General features: G+C 45.2%; 3 protein-coding genes across 5 annotated transcripts in view; 1 reads left to right on the top strand and 2 right to left on the bottom strand.

The window, feature by feature from the left end:
- Positions 1-1,589: 1,589 nt before the first annotated feature.
- On the bottom strand, positions 1,590-10,051 carry LOC118319874. Its single transcript, XM_035650566.2, has 15 exons — positions 9,747-10,051; positions 8,708-8,818; positions 7,054-7,201; positions 6,815-6,945; positions 6,483-6,709; positions 6,049-6,140; positions 5,829-5,947; positions 5,427-5,662; positions 5,276-5,346; positions 5,083-5,186; positions 4,740-4,975; positions 4,264-4,363; positions 3,908-4,143; positions 3,640-3,734; positions 1,590-3,540 (listed from the first exon to the last, which is right to left on the bottom strand). The coding sequence occupies exons 1-15, from the start codon at positions 9,955-9,957 to the stop codon at positions 2,637-2,639; spliced, it is 3,021 nt and encodes a 1,006-aa protein (XP_035506459.2). The 5' UTR covers positions 9,958-10,051; the 3' UTR covers positions 1,590-2,636.
- A 2,905-nt stretch (positions 10,052-12,956) lies between these two features.
- LOC118288967 (lymphoid enhancer-binding factor 1-like) lies at positions 12,957-13,677 on the top strand. Its single transcript, XM_035615577.2, has 3 exons — positions 12,957-13,117; positions 13,300-13,407; positions 13,484-13,677. Exons 1-3 carry the CDS (start codon positions 12,974-12,976, stop codon positions 13,541-13,543), a joined length of 312 nt encoding a protein of 103 aa, XP_035471470.2. The 5' UTR covers positions 12,957-12,973; the 3' UTR covers positions 13,544-13,677.
- Positions 13,678-14,014: 337 nt separating this feature from the next.
- The window catches only part of LOC118320159 (phosphatidylcholine:ceramide cholinephosphotransferase 2), a 7,842-nt gene continuing 7,556 nt past the window's right edge, over positions 14,015-14,300 (bottom strand). For all 3 annotated transcript variants that reach the window (XM_035650878.2, XM_035650880.2, XM_035650879.2), the window contains one exon: positions 14,015-14,300. This exon is cut by the window's right edge and continues 1,501 nt beyond it. The gene's annotated coding sequence lies outside the window, so the exon portion shown is untranslated.

The raw sequence follows: 14,300 nt of genomic DNA, 5'->3' as shown, positions 1-14,300 counted from the left end.
ATTAACACATTTGAAAACGTCCGAAGCGTCTCTTATCAGTCAACAAATCGATCAAAAGGAAAAAATTATCAATCAATATTTTAATAACCCCATAATAATTTTTTTTAAACAAACAAAACAAACAAACGCACTCAGCTGATGTTGGTGTCGCTCCTCTTCCTCCTCCTCCTCCTCCTCCTCCAGGTCACATCCAGCAGCCTCCACCGTCTCCATCTCCTCACTCGCTCCCATCACCTCCAGCACGTCTGCATCACAAGTCAAAGTCTCTTTTTAGTGTCAGATTTCTCCTTTTTTGCAAACTGCTGAAGTGTAAAGTGCCAGAGTTACGACTGTGAACGTAAAACTGTTCCTGTGTTGGAGCCCAGTGATAAATCCCATCATGTTAATTTACTACATGTCGTGCAGCCGAATTCTCACATCACGTCGTGAACATGTGGGAACGTGAACATTTCAGATCTGTGACGTCAACAGGTCCGTCAGCGAGCGAGGGAACTTGAAATTGGCCGATTTTTAAATGGAGTTCCATAAACCGCAATTCCCAAAGCGTACAGCTGTGAAAGACGACTGAATTACTCAAATACAACGTGACATTTGGATTCATAATTGATACCGAATTGTAATTCACATCGTGACGACTCGTGTTGTCTCATTGTTTATTTACTACAGTGTCCGCGGGTTCATCAGCGAGCAGACACATTTTCAATTGGTCATTCTTTAAACGGAGTCCGGCAGCCACCGACCTATTCGCTCCAGTTTGACCCGCGGCTGCAGCAGAAGCTCCAGCTGCCGCCGCTGCCGGTCGATCTCCCGCCGGAAGCCCGACGCCTCCTCCTCGTAGCCGGCCACGGTTCTGCCCACCACCGCCAGGATCTCCCGGGCGGCGGTCGTCAGCTTCTCGGTGACGATCACTCGCAGAATCTCGGCTTTGGAGAAGTCCCGGGGCTCCATGGTGGACGGGACGGGACGGGCTTTGAATCAGAGTCCGACACCAACACCATCCGACTGGAAACCGCTACTGTCTTTAGTTCCACCTCGTAGTAACGTGTGTAAAAAAGGAAAATGTCAAAATAAAAGCCAGTGTTTACTCCTGCAGTCCGCCATTTTGCTTTTTGTTTTGTAAAAAGTACTGTAATAGCAGAGTAGAAATATTCTGCTGCTCCTCTGTGAGTACAAGTAATAAAGTTTAAAAAAATTACTGACTTTGGTAGAATGGTCCAATTCATGAATTGCATCTTTTTTAATTATAAAGATGCTTGTGGGGGGCTTGTTAGTTTAACGTGGGGTTTAATAAAATCCTAAAAGTATCACACAAGTGTAAACAGAAGACTGTAAACAAAGATGGCTGACATGAAGTCAGAATCACCTGGATCGCCCCCTGGTGGCTGGCTGCAGTGGAGGTGAAGGGTCTCACCCCTTCCGTCTTAGCAGATGCATTTTTTTTAAGTAAACGTAAATATTACACACTGTAGCTTTGACTTAAAGAACCAACACAGGAGCAATGACGAGCAATGACCTCAATGTTGATTTGGAAAAATTGTTTTAAAATTTAACACAAAGTTGAGACTTCAATCACATAAACACAGTGAAAATGATGAAGTAAAAAATAAATTTAATATAAAAAAAGCAAAGCAACACAATAAAACAAAACACGGTTCAGAAGTTTGACTCGTTTACTCTGAAATAAAATATTTTTTTTAAAGTTGCTTTTCTTTTTCTGAGCCTTGTGTATGAGAAAAATAGGAACTCAAAGTATTTTTTCTTTTTAAAACATCAAAACCTTCATGTTATGTAAAAGTTGAACACACTGACACCGAGATAAACTCAAACTGCAAACACAATATAAAAGTTTTGCTGAGTTGCTACAGATGAACACAAAAGGAACTTGTGAACAAGGCACTAAAATCTTTTCCAAATTTAAGTCGATATCTGAGGCCCTAACCCTAACCCCTAAGAAAATAAGATTTAAAGTCAGAACCAGCAGTTGTTTTTTATCTTTATTGTTTTCTCCTGCTAATTTTTACCAACGCTGTAGAAAACATGTGTGGATTCATCCGCTGCTTAAAAAAGTCCCCAACAGAGTGACAGTTTTCTCTGTTTTATTTTATAGAAACGACAGTGAGCAGCTGTTTCGGGAAATTAATGAGCCTTCTTAAAAAGAATATTTAACAAAGTAAAGAAACTATACAGTCGGGAACCAAAAGTGCATGAGGCCTTTTCTGGATCTGTTCACGATAAAAATATAGAAAACATTTAATCGTTTCCTTCACGTAGAATCGGGAATCGCATTAAACTGCTACACATTCTTAGACAACAGATTTAAAAATAAAAAAAGATCAAATGAAATCACAGACACATTTAAGGCTTGTAGTTTTCTCACACAGCAGCAGCCGTCGTCCGCTCAGGCAGAATTCAAACTGAAGCAAAGACAATTTTTTTGGAGCAGAAACGATGCCGATCAATCAGGAAGTCAATCGGCAGAATTGACAAACCTGTAGCTGTAGTTTAACTAACTGTAACTGTATTCAGTTAAAACTGTTCCGTCTTTCAAAGAGCAGCAGACGCAGTTCTGACAAAACCAAAACGATAAAATCATTAAAAAGCCGCCGACCATTCACAAGCTCTGGATCTTCGTGCGATTAGATGTCACCACATTTGACTTTGGCGAGAACTTCGCGCTGCCGCTCGACGCCGTGGTTCCTCACATGCAGCTGCAGCCGCTGGACCAAGCGGAACTTCTTGCCGCAGATCCCGCAGGCCTGCTTTCGCTCCCTCCCCGTCGCCGAGCGAGCGGAGTGAGTGAGCGCGTGATGGGACAGCGATCTCAAGCTTAAGTAGGACTTGGCGCACACGCTGCAGCTGAACCGCCCCTGGACCGCGTGCGTCGCGCGGTGAAGCCGGAGCCTCTTCTTGGACACGTACGTCTTCTGGCAGACGTCGCAGTGGTGCGGCTTCTCCGCCGTGTGGACCAGCATGTGGTTGATCAGTTCTCGGTTCTCGGTGTACGCCTTGTGGCAGATGTTACACTTGATAAGCTTCTCACCCTTGCACCGGGCGACGTGGCCCCTCAGGCCGGCGGTGGACAGGAACGACTTCCCGCAGGTGTGGCAGCTGTGCGTCTTCTGGTGGCCCTGGAGGTGACGCCGCAGCTCCTCCGCCGAAGCCGAACGTTTGCCGCAGACGCCGCAGAGCCTCCGCGGGTCGTCCACGTGGCTCCACGAGTGTTTGGTCAGGAAGCTCACATTCCCGCGCAGGAATCTGCAGACTTTACAAAACAGGGGAGCGCGGCCGGTCGACCCCCGCGCAAACGACGGTATGGCTCGTCGCCTCCTCTTCATCCCCTCGGGTTCTTCATTGCTCAGGTTTTCATCAGGTCTTTCTGGTTTCCGGGCGCCGTCGTTCACCTCCTCATCCATTTCGTCCCTCTTGCTCTCAGGAACAAGCCGAGGCCAGAGACCCCGGGACTCTGACCTTTCGTAGTCTTTGTCACTGTCGACCTCTATTTTCACGTCGCCGCCTCCCGTCCGTTGGGACGTCGAGGTGCTTTGTCGAGCGAGGATGCCGGGACACAAAATTGTGGCGTTAGGACTTTTATCTGAGAAAGTGACGGACCCACAGACTCATTCACAGTTGCTGACTCACCTCGTGTGTATGGTCTGATCAGAGGTGGCTGGAAGATCTGTGGCGCCGTCAATTTGATGAAGCGTTTCCCCGCTGGCCTGGGCTTCCTCGGAGGCCTGGAGTTTGGAAAAGGCAAATTTGATCCAACAATCACCAGAAAAAAAGCCCAAAATCATATTTTGCCAAAAAACATCAGGCCATTTAATCCCATCTAACCCCGTCATGTCAACAAAATATTCCCATTGCAACTGTTCAGGTGCACAACACATATGTCGAACAAGAACCGGACCTTCAGCTGGATGTAGAGGGCGGAGCATCCGTTCGACCAGATGTTCCTGTTGATCTCCTCCGGCGCCAGCGTCTCGACTCTCAGTGGCAGCAGCCTGCGGCTCCTGTCGGTCGTGAAGAAGTCAAAGCGTTTATAGGCCGCCAGCTGAGGGAAGGTGGACCGGAGCAGGTCCAGGAAGTCCGTCTCGCTCATACCACGAGGACACTGCAGCTCCTGCATCGGGTACTTCTTGTACACTGCAGAGAAACGGGTGAAGAATCACCCAGTCGGTCGGAGCAGGAACTGGCACTCGGACTCAACGATTCACGGGTTGACAGAAAACTACATCGCTTGTCTAGATATTGTCCTGGACGTACTTTTGGCCGGGAGAACTTTCATCTGCGAATCCTCCACAATGTAGATCTTCAGGTCCACGTGCCGCCGCCTGTCGCTGGTACGAAGTCGGCCCAACGACCTCTTCAAATTTTTGAGGCAAAAAGGAGGTAGATTGAGAAACCACATGATGATTTTGACAAACAAAATTTCTCTCAAACGGTTGGAGCTCGACAGCGTGCAGCTGAATCCAGCATCAAGTCCACACCATCCGGCTGACGGACCAACAGAGAGGGTGGGAAACACAAGCACCTCTGTGGAGCTAACAAAAGCTTTCAACAAGAGGTTTGCTCACGGCAATGCTCAAAGGATTGTCAACTAGGATCTGGATCTGTCTTGGAACCAGCTATCAGAACCCAAAACCTTACAGGCAACACGACACAGACCTTCAGAGATCTTGTCCCATATCTATCAAAGCCATGTGTAAACTCTACTGCGGCAAACAAATCAGACGGAATACCTTGAGTCGGATGTAGAGGGCGTGAGGCCCACCGGGCCCCATGGACCTCTGGATCACCTCTGGCGTCAGCGCGTTGACTCTCAGACTCCGCAGTCTCTTGCTTTTGTCGGCCCTGAAGACTTCAATAGGTTTGTCGCCCGCCAGCTGAGGGAAGGTGGACCTCAGCAGCTCCAGGAAGTCTGTCTCCTGTAGACTCAGCGGAACCGTCATGTTCTGCACGACGCTATTCTGAAACACTGGAAGGAAACAGGGAAAAAAAGGATCGCCACCCGGGACGGTCAGAGCAAGACCGGGTTTTCAGCAGAGTAGAGTTAAACCGCCAACCCGCTAACGTCCTATTTACCTCTTTTGGAGAGCAAGCTGATCTGCGAGTCCTCCAGAATCCAGATTCTGAAATGTACGTGGCTCCGGGGGCTCGTCGCTGCCCCGGTCTTCTCAGACGAAACACTGGGAAACAAAAGCCAAGAAGAGATTAGGGGCCAGTTGACGACATCTGTAGGTACAAAGGAAGGCGACATTCGTTTTTTGGTCTTCACCTCGTGTTCCGGCTGGTTTCATCCGAGGGGGATGGAAGATCTTTCCCTGTGATCTGGAGTTCATCAAGAGGCTGAAAGAACAGTTTCGAGTGAGGTTTTTTCGAGAGTCGACGAGAGAAAGACAAGGTTGACAAACTTGAATGCAGAATACCTTCAGTCGGATGTAGAGGAAAGAACGGGAACTGGACTTGATGGTCCTGAGGACCTCCTCCGGCGTCAGTGCCTTCACCCTCAGCGGATGCAGTTTCCTGCATCTGTTGGCTGTGAAGAGGTCAAAGGGTTTGTCGCCCGCCAGTTGGGGGAAGGTGGACCTCAGCAGGTCCAGGAAGTCCGACTCCCGGAGACCACCAGGACACTGCAGTTCCTGCAGCGGGTACTTCTCATTCACTGGAACACAGCACAGTAGTGAATGGTAAACTTTTCAATCCTACGGTTTTTTGGGCTCTTTGCGTCTTCAGACGTTTTCGTTTCAGTACCGGAGTATTCAGAATCAGAGTTTCGGTTTTGTAACATCCCTACTCTACTTGAAAAAGAATGAGCCAATTGAAAGTACCGTCTTTGGAAAGGATTTTGACCTGCGGGTCCTCGATGATGCGGAGCTTGAAATCTATGCAATCCCCTGGTTCGCTGACCCGCGATCTGCCAGGTGTCGTCCTGCAGTCAGACTCAACTCTGGGCGACAACAACAACCAAAAAGATGGGAGAGGCGTGTCACGTGTCTCTACTGGTGTGTTCGAGTAGCCGATCTGGTGTCCGAGAGGTTGAAGTGTCACCTGGTTTGATCGAGGCTGGACGGAGAAACAGGAGCAGCAACATTTGTCTGTGATGGATGAAACTCATCAAAGGACTGAAGCTCCTCTTGATCCTGAAAAACATAAAAAAAAAACACATTATAAGTACTGACCAGAGGATGCAAATGAAAACGATAAGAGACCGTATATAAAGAAGATCAAAGACTGTACTTCAAGATGGACGTCGCGTCTCCACTTCCCTTTCGTCATACAAAAATTAAGCAACTATATCTCAGATACAAGCGGCGCCGCCATCTTGTGCTTATGTCGTCATATGGAGTCGGTAGAGTAGACTGAAACTGGTCCACCTTTATCTATGTGTATGTTACCAACAGCGTTGGATATTGTTTGGTAGAACAGGTCAAACGTTCAGATATTACGTTGTAAGATTCGCAACTCAAACGAAACCACGGCACCTTCAGTCGGATGTAGAGGGTGGAATGCCCGCTGGCCCTGTAGATCATCTCCGGCGTCAGCCTCTTGACTCTCAGCGGCATCAGTCTGCGGCTCCGGTCGGTCGTGAAGATGTCAATGGGTTTGTCACCCGCCAGCTGAGGGAAGGTGGACCTCAGCAGGTCCAGGAAGTCGGTCTCCCGGAGACCACGGGGACACTGCAGCTCCTGCAGCGGACACATCTTATACACTGGAACACAAACAGGAACATATCAGATCATAGAATTACTCAATAATATCTGTATTGATACCATGAAAGTTTCCCTTCTGAACGTCGGAGGAGCTTCAAACTCACCGTTGGTCGAGAGCACTTCAATCCCCGAGTCCCCCAGGATGCGGATTCTGAGATCTACCAGGTTCTGTGGTTTACTGATCTGAAGTCTGCCGGCGCTCTGCCTGTCAGACTGCACCGTGGGAGGACGTGACCTTGGGGAAAACAAAAAAAGTCACGGTCAGACCCAAGAGCAACGGCACCTGGGGGTGTCCACATACTTTAGTCCGTGTGGTGGTAACTGTGGGGATGTGCGTCGTTACCTCAATGCTCTGACGCCGTCCAGCTCCGTGACGGGTTCCTGTTCCCGCGTGGGTGTCGCTGCCGCTGCTTGCTCCTCCTCTTCCTGTTCCAGCTCCATGAATTCCCCCGTGTAGCAGAGGATATTCACAATCCCATCCTCCTCCGCACCTGGACACAAATGAAGAGTCCGTCACAACTCGATGATAGTGTGTTATTACATTTCATTTATTTACAATGATGACAAACAATACAATGATGAAGACAAACATATATTTTGTATGAGTATAGTTTACAATAATCTCACATGTAACAGTTTTCAGACCAAAAACTAACCTTGGTGTGTAGCTAGCAAGTGTGTAGCTAGCAGTGTTAAGCTAGCAGGTGTTAAGCTAGCAGGTGTAAAGCTAGCAGGTGTTTAGTTAGCAGGTGATAAGCTAGCAGGTGTTTAGTTAGCAGGTGATAAGCTAGCAGGTGATAAGCTAGCAGGTGTTTAGTTAGCAGGTGATAAGCTAGCAGGTGATAAGCTAGCAGGTGTTTAGTTAGCAGGTGATAAGCTAGCAGGTGTTTAGTGAGCAGGTGATAAGCTAGCAGGTGTTTAGTTAGCAGGTGATAAGCTAGCAGGTGTTTAGTGAGCAGGTGATAAGCTAGCAGGTGTTTAGTTAGCAGGTGATAAGCTAGCAGGTGTTTAGTGAGCAGGTGATAAGCTAGCAGGTGTTTAGTTAGCAGGTGATAAGCTAGCAGGTGTTTAGTTAGCAGGTGATAAGCTAGCAGGTGTTTAGTTAGCAGGTGATAAGCTAGCAGGTGTTTAGTTAGCAGGTGATAAGCCAGCAGGTGTTTAGTGAGCAGGTGATAAGCTAGCAGGTGTTTAGTTAGCAGGTGATAAGCTAGCAGGTGTTTAGTGAGCAGGTGATAAGCTAGCAGGTGTTTAGTTAGCAGGTGATAAGCTAGCAGGTGTTTAGTGAGCAGGTGATAAGCTAGCAGGTGTTTAGTTAGCAGGTGATAAGCTAGCAGGTGTTTAGTTAGCAGGTGATAAGCTAGCAGGTGTTTAGTTAGCAGGTGATAAGCTAGCAGGTGTTTAGTGAGCAGGTGATAAGCTAGCAGGTGTTTAGTGAGCAGGTGATAAGCTAGCAGGTGTTTAGTTAGCAGGTGATAAGCTAGCAGGTGTTTAGTTAGCAGGTGATAAGCTAGGGGCAGCTTGTCCGTGTTAAGTCAAAAAGAGAAGAAACGTAGCAACGCACAGTCCGAAGTGTTGCACAGATTAACGGGGACGTTCTAAAACGCTTCACTTGAAAAGGCTTAACGTCCACGTAATGTTGCTAAAGCAGCGACCAATAATCACCACATTTCTCTCGGATATGCTTCGTCATGAACACTTAAAAATCAAAAGCGAAATCCAATAATCATGGACGTTATTTTGAGTCGCGTTAAGCCTTTCACGCTGAACGAGCTTCAGTCGCACCGCGTCGCAGAGGTTTGTCTTACAGCAACAGAAGAAAGACAGAATTGAATGTCTGTTGCCTGTGAGGCAAAACCCACGGCATAGGAACAGGAAGTCGTCTTTCAGAAGACGGACTGTAGAAGTGAGACACGTGGTCCCCAGTGGAACTTAAGTACTAATTTAAACAGTTTTCCTATCTTAACTTTGTCTTTTCCTCTTGTCCCTCTGTGACGTACTCAGCTCGTATTTGTGCTGCTCCTGCTCTTCGGGGCGTTCGCCTCCTCCTCCTCCTACGACAGACGCCTCCGCTGGTCCCGGCTGCGAGACGGGAAACTGCTGCTCCTCGTCTGGATCAGATGAACAAAGACAAAGAGAGTCATCTCAAAATCTTGTGTTCCTTCGGAATAATACGCCACAGACACATTACGTTTGATATGGAAATAAAGACACACGATAAAATGCTGCTGTAGAAAAATAGAGCCCGACCAATTTTATCGATATTTGCCTTTCACAGACATATCGTGTGATCGGCCAACTGATTTGAGCCTTTAAATGTGCATTTACGTTTCACATTTTATGTAAAATAAATGTCTGTTATAACTTCTATGTATTTGTATTTTCAATGTATAGTTATTAATGATAGAAGTTCATCTTTAAACAAAAGTATCAAGCCTCAATAACATGTCTTTGTCATGAAGGTTTGATAACGACAACTTAGGAATCATTAACAGATTTACAAAATATATAAATATCGGTATCTGGAATCTTGCACTCCTCATTATTGACATCGGAAACAAAGAATAGATTTAATGTCAGATTTAATTGAACTATTATATTGTTGATCGCATCATCACACGACACCGCAGGAGGAAGACGGTTGCTCACAACAACTGTGATAATAACTAGTTTGTATGATTATTGTCATCGAATAAATCTGATCGATCCTTTACACGATGTTTTGTTTCGTTCACACCAGAGATCTTCAGGTCACAGAGGAGCAAAGAAACCAGAACGTGTTCATGTTGAAGAAACGGAAATCAGAGGATTATGACTTACTCATAAAAACAACCGATTAATCGATTATCAAAATAGTTGGTGAATAATTTACTAGTTGATTACTAATCTCTAGTTTGTGATCAGGAATAAAAGACTCCTGAGTAAAAGTACGATAACATTTGTGTATATTTGTATATATATAAACATATATACATATATATACATATCTATTTATATATCAACATGTTGTGTGGAGCCTCCCGCGGCTCCTCCACCGACCTGTCGCCTCCAGTTTGATGTCCGGCGCCGGCAGCAGAAGCTCCAGCTGCCGCCGCTGCCGGTCGATCTCCCACCGGAAGCCCGCCGCCTCCTCCTCGTAGCCGGCCACGGTCCGCTCCACCACCGCCAGGATCTCCTGCGCGGCGGTCGTCAGCTTCTCGGCGATGATCGCCCGCAGGATGTCGGTCTTCGACATGGTGTCGAGCTCCATGTCGCCGCCGCGGACCCGCTGAGTGTCACCGACAATGGTTCGGGCAGAAACTGGCGGGGAATGTTTTCGCACGGCTGATTCCGCTTCCGGCTGCTGGTCCGGCTGCAAATGCTGTCCGACTTGAAAAATCATCTGGGAGAGGAAAAAATAAAACAACACTCAGAAGACGATTTGATATAATCACATAATACGAATTTATATAAATGATTAAGTACTGTTAAAGGTATGGTTGTTGATTACATATGATATATATATACATATACATACAATTCTTTTTTGAAGAATTTGTGTGTATGTATTTATATATACAACATTTTAGAATAATTAGTTACATATTTATACACTAGATTTTAGAAGAATTACATTTTAGAAGAATTAGTGTGTATATATATGACATTTTTGAATAATAAGCTATATATATATACACAAGTTTTGAAGAATTAGTGTGTATATATTTATTAATCTAAAAAATTATATATATAAACTTTTTTAGAATAATTAGTTATATAGATATATAAACAATATTTTTTTAAGAATTAGTGTGTGTGTCTTTATATTTGTACAAAATCTTAGAATAATTAGTTATATTTACTACATTTTAGAAGTTAAAATTTTTTGAATAATTAGTTTGTTTGTGTGTGTGTGTGTATATATATACAACATTTTAGAATAATTAGTTATATATATATATATATATATATATATACACACATCATTTTTTTAAAGAATTCGTGTGTATATATATATATATATATAAATATATAAATACATATAAAAAAATTTCAGAATAATTTGTGTAAACATCTGTTTTTCATTCCATGTGGCTTAAAAGTGAAGCAAGAAAGATTCAAATTCTGATATTTTAGAATGAATTAAATTTCGTGCTGCTCTACAACCTCAATGTGCCAAAAGTCGCAGGCGACTGAATATTTTCCACACTGGTTTCTGATTCTGTCTGAATGTTTCTGACAGCTGTGCAGGCAGAACCACAGGGAGCCTCACCCGGACTGCACCGGGGGGGGGGGGGGGGTCAAAGGTCTGAGGGCAAGAAGGGACGAGGAAGCCCGTGGGAGTGTGGAGGTCACCCAGGGCAGAGGACATCCAGAGTTTTGCAGCTGAACATTTGAAATGAGCGACTCTCATGTTGAGAGAGTCGACTCCCATCCACAGTCTGAAGAGTCCAGACGATTCCACCGACCGCTCCTCTTGACCTTTTTAATTTTAGTTACCAGATTTTATATTTTTCACGGATTCAAATCAACTCAGTTGAGTTTTCTCCCAGGATGGAGCAGATGTCCCGTCCACAGGTAAATATTTACTACTGTTATTATCATTGTCATGATTATTGCTGTTATCATTAAGTTCAGACTCTTTGTGTGTGCAACCATTTCAAAAATGTCACTATCAAATGATATCATATGTATCATATTCATTTTATCCTGTTTATCCTGTTTTACTATTTTTACTGTGTAATGAAATCCCTCTCTCTTGAAGAAAAATGTTAGTTTTTACTGTCAATATTTCAATTGAAAGACTTTAATATTGAAGTCTTTCAAATGTGTATCATTTGTTAAATACTTTATACTGTAGTTAATTTCTTACAATGAATTTTAATAGACAAATTAGACTTTATTGTGTATTATATCAAAAGTTATTCTTTACTTTTTATAAATGTCTTTGAATTATCTTTGAGGTTTTTTTAAACCTATATTAAAATTATATTCATGTTAAAAAATATGACAGAACTCGATGACGCCTCAGTGACTGTAAATCAGTGACTGTTATTGATCTTCTTCCAGGAGGTGGCGCTGATGAGTCAAAGCGCTGTTGCGGCGACATGTGGTGATGTTCACAAACTAATTACACTAAAAAACACAAAAAACACAAAAAACACCATCGACCTGAGCTGATGAACACAGCTTTCATATCTATATCTATATTCTTTTTTTGTTGTTGCAGGTAAACCTCAGGTGTTTGACTGGTGTCCACCTCCACAGCAGCAGTACCTGTATCTGACCAGCGGGGGGCGAAACAACGCGACACCCACTCAGAGCACTGCTACTGTACGTGTGTGTGTGTGTGTGTGTGTGTGTGTGTGTCTACGTGTGTGTGTGTGTGTGTGTGTAGTATCAGAAGTGTCTATGTGTGTGTCTATGTGTGTGTGTGTGTCTACGTGTGTGTGTGTGTGTGTGTGTGTGTGTCTACGTGTGTGTGTGTGTGTGTGTGTGTGTGTCTACGTGTGTGTGTGTGTGTGTGTGTGTGTGTGTGTGTGTGTGTCTACGTGTGTCTACGTGTGTGTGTGTGTGTGTGTGTGTGTCACATATCCCTCCGAGCCAATATGTTCCCCTTCCAACAGGATCAGTGTTAGCCGTGACCCCGGACAGCGCGGGGTCTTGTGCGTTAGCGTCTCGTGTGTCGTCCGTCCTGCGATGTGACGAAGAGCGTTTGGGGGGAAAAAAAACAACTGGAAAAAGAAGAAAAAAAGCCAGGAGCTGCTGCCACTTCCTGTTACAACCAAGAGGCTTAAATCATCTACTGACATCTGTTAGCACATTATCGGAATCGGACCGGGGGGGGGGGGTGGTTCTCTTTTGACACCGAAGAGACATTTTATTTTCCATCTTTGTGGATATGATTATATACGATTGTATAAATAGATTATTAATATCATATCAACTCTCCCTCTCTCTCTGCAGTCGTCCGTCCATCCGCTCGTCCCTCTCCTGCTCTACAGCGACAGACATTTCCCGCCATCGTCCCCGTACACTCAGCCAATCGGTGCATCTGGCGCCCTCCCCAGGACGCACCCCTGTTGCCACGGCAACGTCACCACTGGGTTAGTGGGTGTTTGACGGGGTTTTCGGGCGAAACGGAGCGATTTCATACATTTCGGAGGAACTCAGAGTAGTACTGCAGTCACTTCTGATACTACTGCGAAAACTACTACAGTACCTCCACCACTGACCACTGCTACGACAACTACTGCTCTGTCTCTCTCTCTCTGTCTGTGTCCCGCATGTCTCTCGCCCTCAGCAGCAGACAGGCGGTGAAGAAGCCGCTCAACGCCTTCATGCTCTACATGAAGGAGACGAGACACAGTGTCCTGCAGGAGGGACGCGAGCGAGAGAGCGCCGCCATCAACCGCATCCTGGGACGCCGGGTGAGAGAGACAGAGAGATGATGTCATCGCTCTGTTGGACAAGAGGCTTTAACGAGAGACAATGGTTCCATGTCATTAAAGTAACGACTGTTGTGTCAGTGCTCTGTGTCTTTTCTCCACGTCCTTGAGTTGGATTGGAACTCGTCTGATAATAATACTAATATTCCCACTCCGTGTCCCAGTGGCACGCACTGTCGCGCTCCGAACAGTCCAAGTACTACGACCTGGCCCGGAAGGAGAGGCTGCTCCACATGCAGCTGTATCCGGGATGGTCGGCCAGGGACAACTACGTACGTCCATCACAGTCAGTGTGTGTGTGTGTGTGTGGGCTTCACTTTCATCTCTTACCTCCCCTTTCCCTTCCAGGGTAAAAGGAAGAGGAAGCGGAGCCAGCAGCCCTCAGGAAGCTTCCCCAGGTCGGGATGAAAGGAACATGCTTCTTTGTTTTTAACGTGTGATGGACATAAATCAAATTATAAAAACAGGTCAAAGGCAAATCTTGGATCCACTTCCATCAATAAGGCCTTAAGGTATTAAAGAGTAGAGGCCGCATTAATGACATTAGTATAAATGTACTTCTGGGAATTACTGAACAAAATGTGTACAAATGTGTTGTATATGTAATTTAATAGACACAGAAACAGTTACATGTATTGAAGTGTTCCCGAGGCAAACTGACCTCTGACCTCTACTCTGTTGTTTTTTTCCTGCAGCTGGAATCTGACTGCTCGATGAGCCGTGACCACACACACACACACACACACACACACACACACACACACACACACACACACACACACACACACACACACACACACACACACACACACACACACACACACACACACACACACACACACACACACACACACACACACACACACACACACACACACACACGTTAAGACTTTTTAATAATTTTTTACAGTCATGCAGGTCCAACAAAGACGGTCCATCAGATGTCAGTACAGGCCTTGAATCAATCAGCAGGAATTTTATTCATATTTAATCCTAAAGTCCAAAATACTTATGACAAAACAAAAAAAGGATTGTTGCTCAATAAATAAATAAAATAAATCAATATTTGTACGTGTGCTCACTGTATCTGTCACATCAAGTAAGTACTTGTACAGTCTGATGAACTGCACCGTTTCTGTCTGTTGCATCAGAACCGGCTGTTTGC

Source organism: Scophthalmus maximus, chromosome 12 (genome assembly GCF_022379125.1).
Source record: "Scophthalmus maximus strain ysfricsl-2021 chromosome 12, ASM2237912v1, whole genome shotgun sequence".
In the NCBI taxonomy this organism is placed as follows: Eukaryota; Metazoa; Chordata; class Actinopteri; order Pleuronectiformes; family Scophthalmidae; genus Scophthalmus; species Scophthalmus maximus.
Note: the sequence above shows the minus strand (reverse complement) of the source record. Positions and strands in the feature narration are given on the sequence as shown.

Excerpts from the sequence above, each read along its gene's own strand:
- LOC118319874 (XM_035650566.2), bottom strand. The coding sequence starts at position 9,957 with ATGGAGCTCGACACCATGTCGAAGACCGACATCCTGCGGGCGATCATC. Across the intron at positions 5,187-5,275 it reads GAAACCAGCCGGAACACGAG|TGTTTCGTCTGAGAAGACCG; the intron begins GTGAAGACCAAA and ends TTTGTTTCCCAG. Across the intron at positions 4,144-4,263 it reads GAAAGTTCTCCCGGCCAAAA|TGTACAAGAAGTACCCGATG; the intron begins GTACGTCCAGGA and ends GTTTCTCTGCAG.
- LOC118288967 (XM_035615577.2), top strand. The coding sequence starts at position 12,974 with ATGTCTCTCGCCCTCAGCAGCAGACAGGCGGTGAAGAAGCCGCTCAAC. Across the intron at positions 13,118-13,299 it reads ACCGCATCCTGGGACGCCGG|TGGCACGCACTGTCGCGCTC; the intron begins GTGAGAGAGACA and ends TCCGTGTCCCAG. Across the intron at positions 13,408-13,483 it reads GGTCGGCCAGGGACAACTAC|GGTAAAAGGAAGAGGAAGCG; the intron begins GTACGTCCATCA and ends TTTCCCTTCCAG.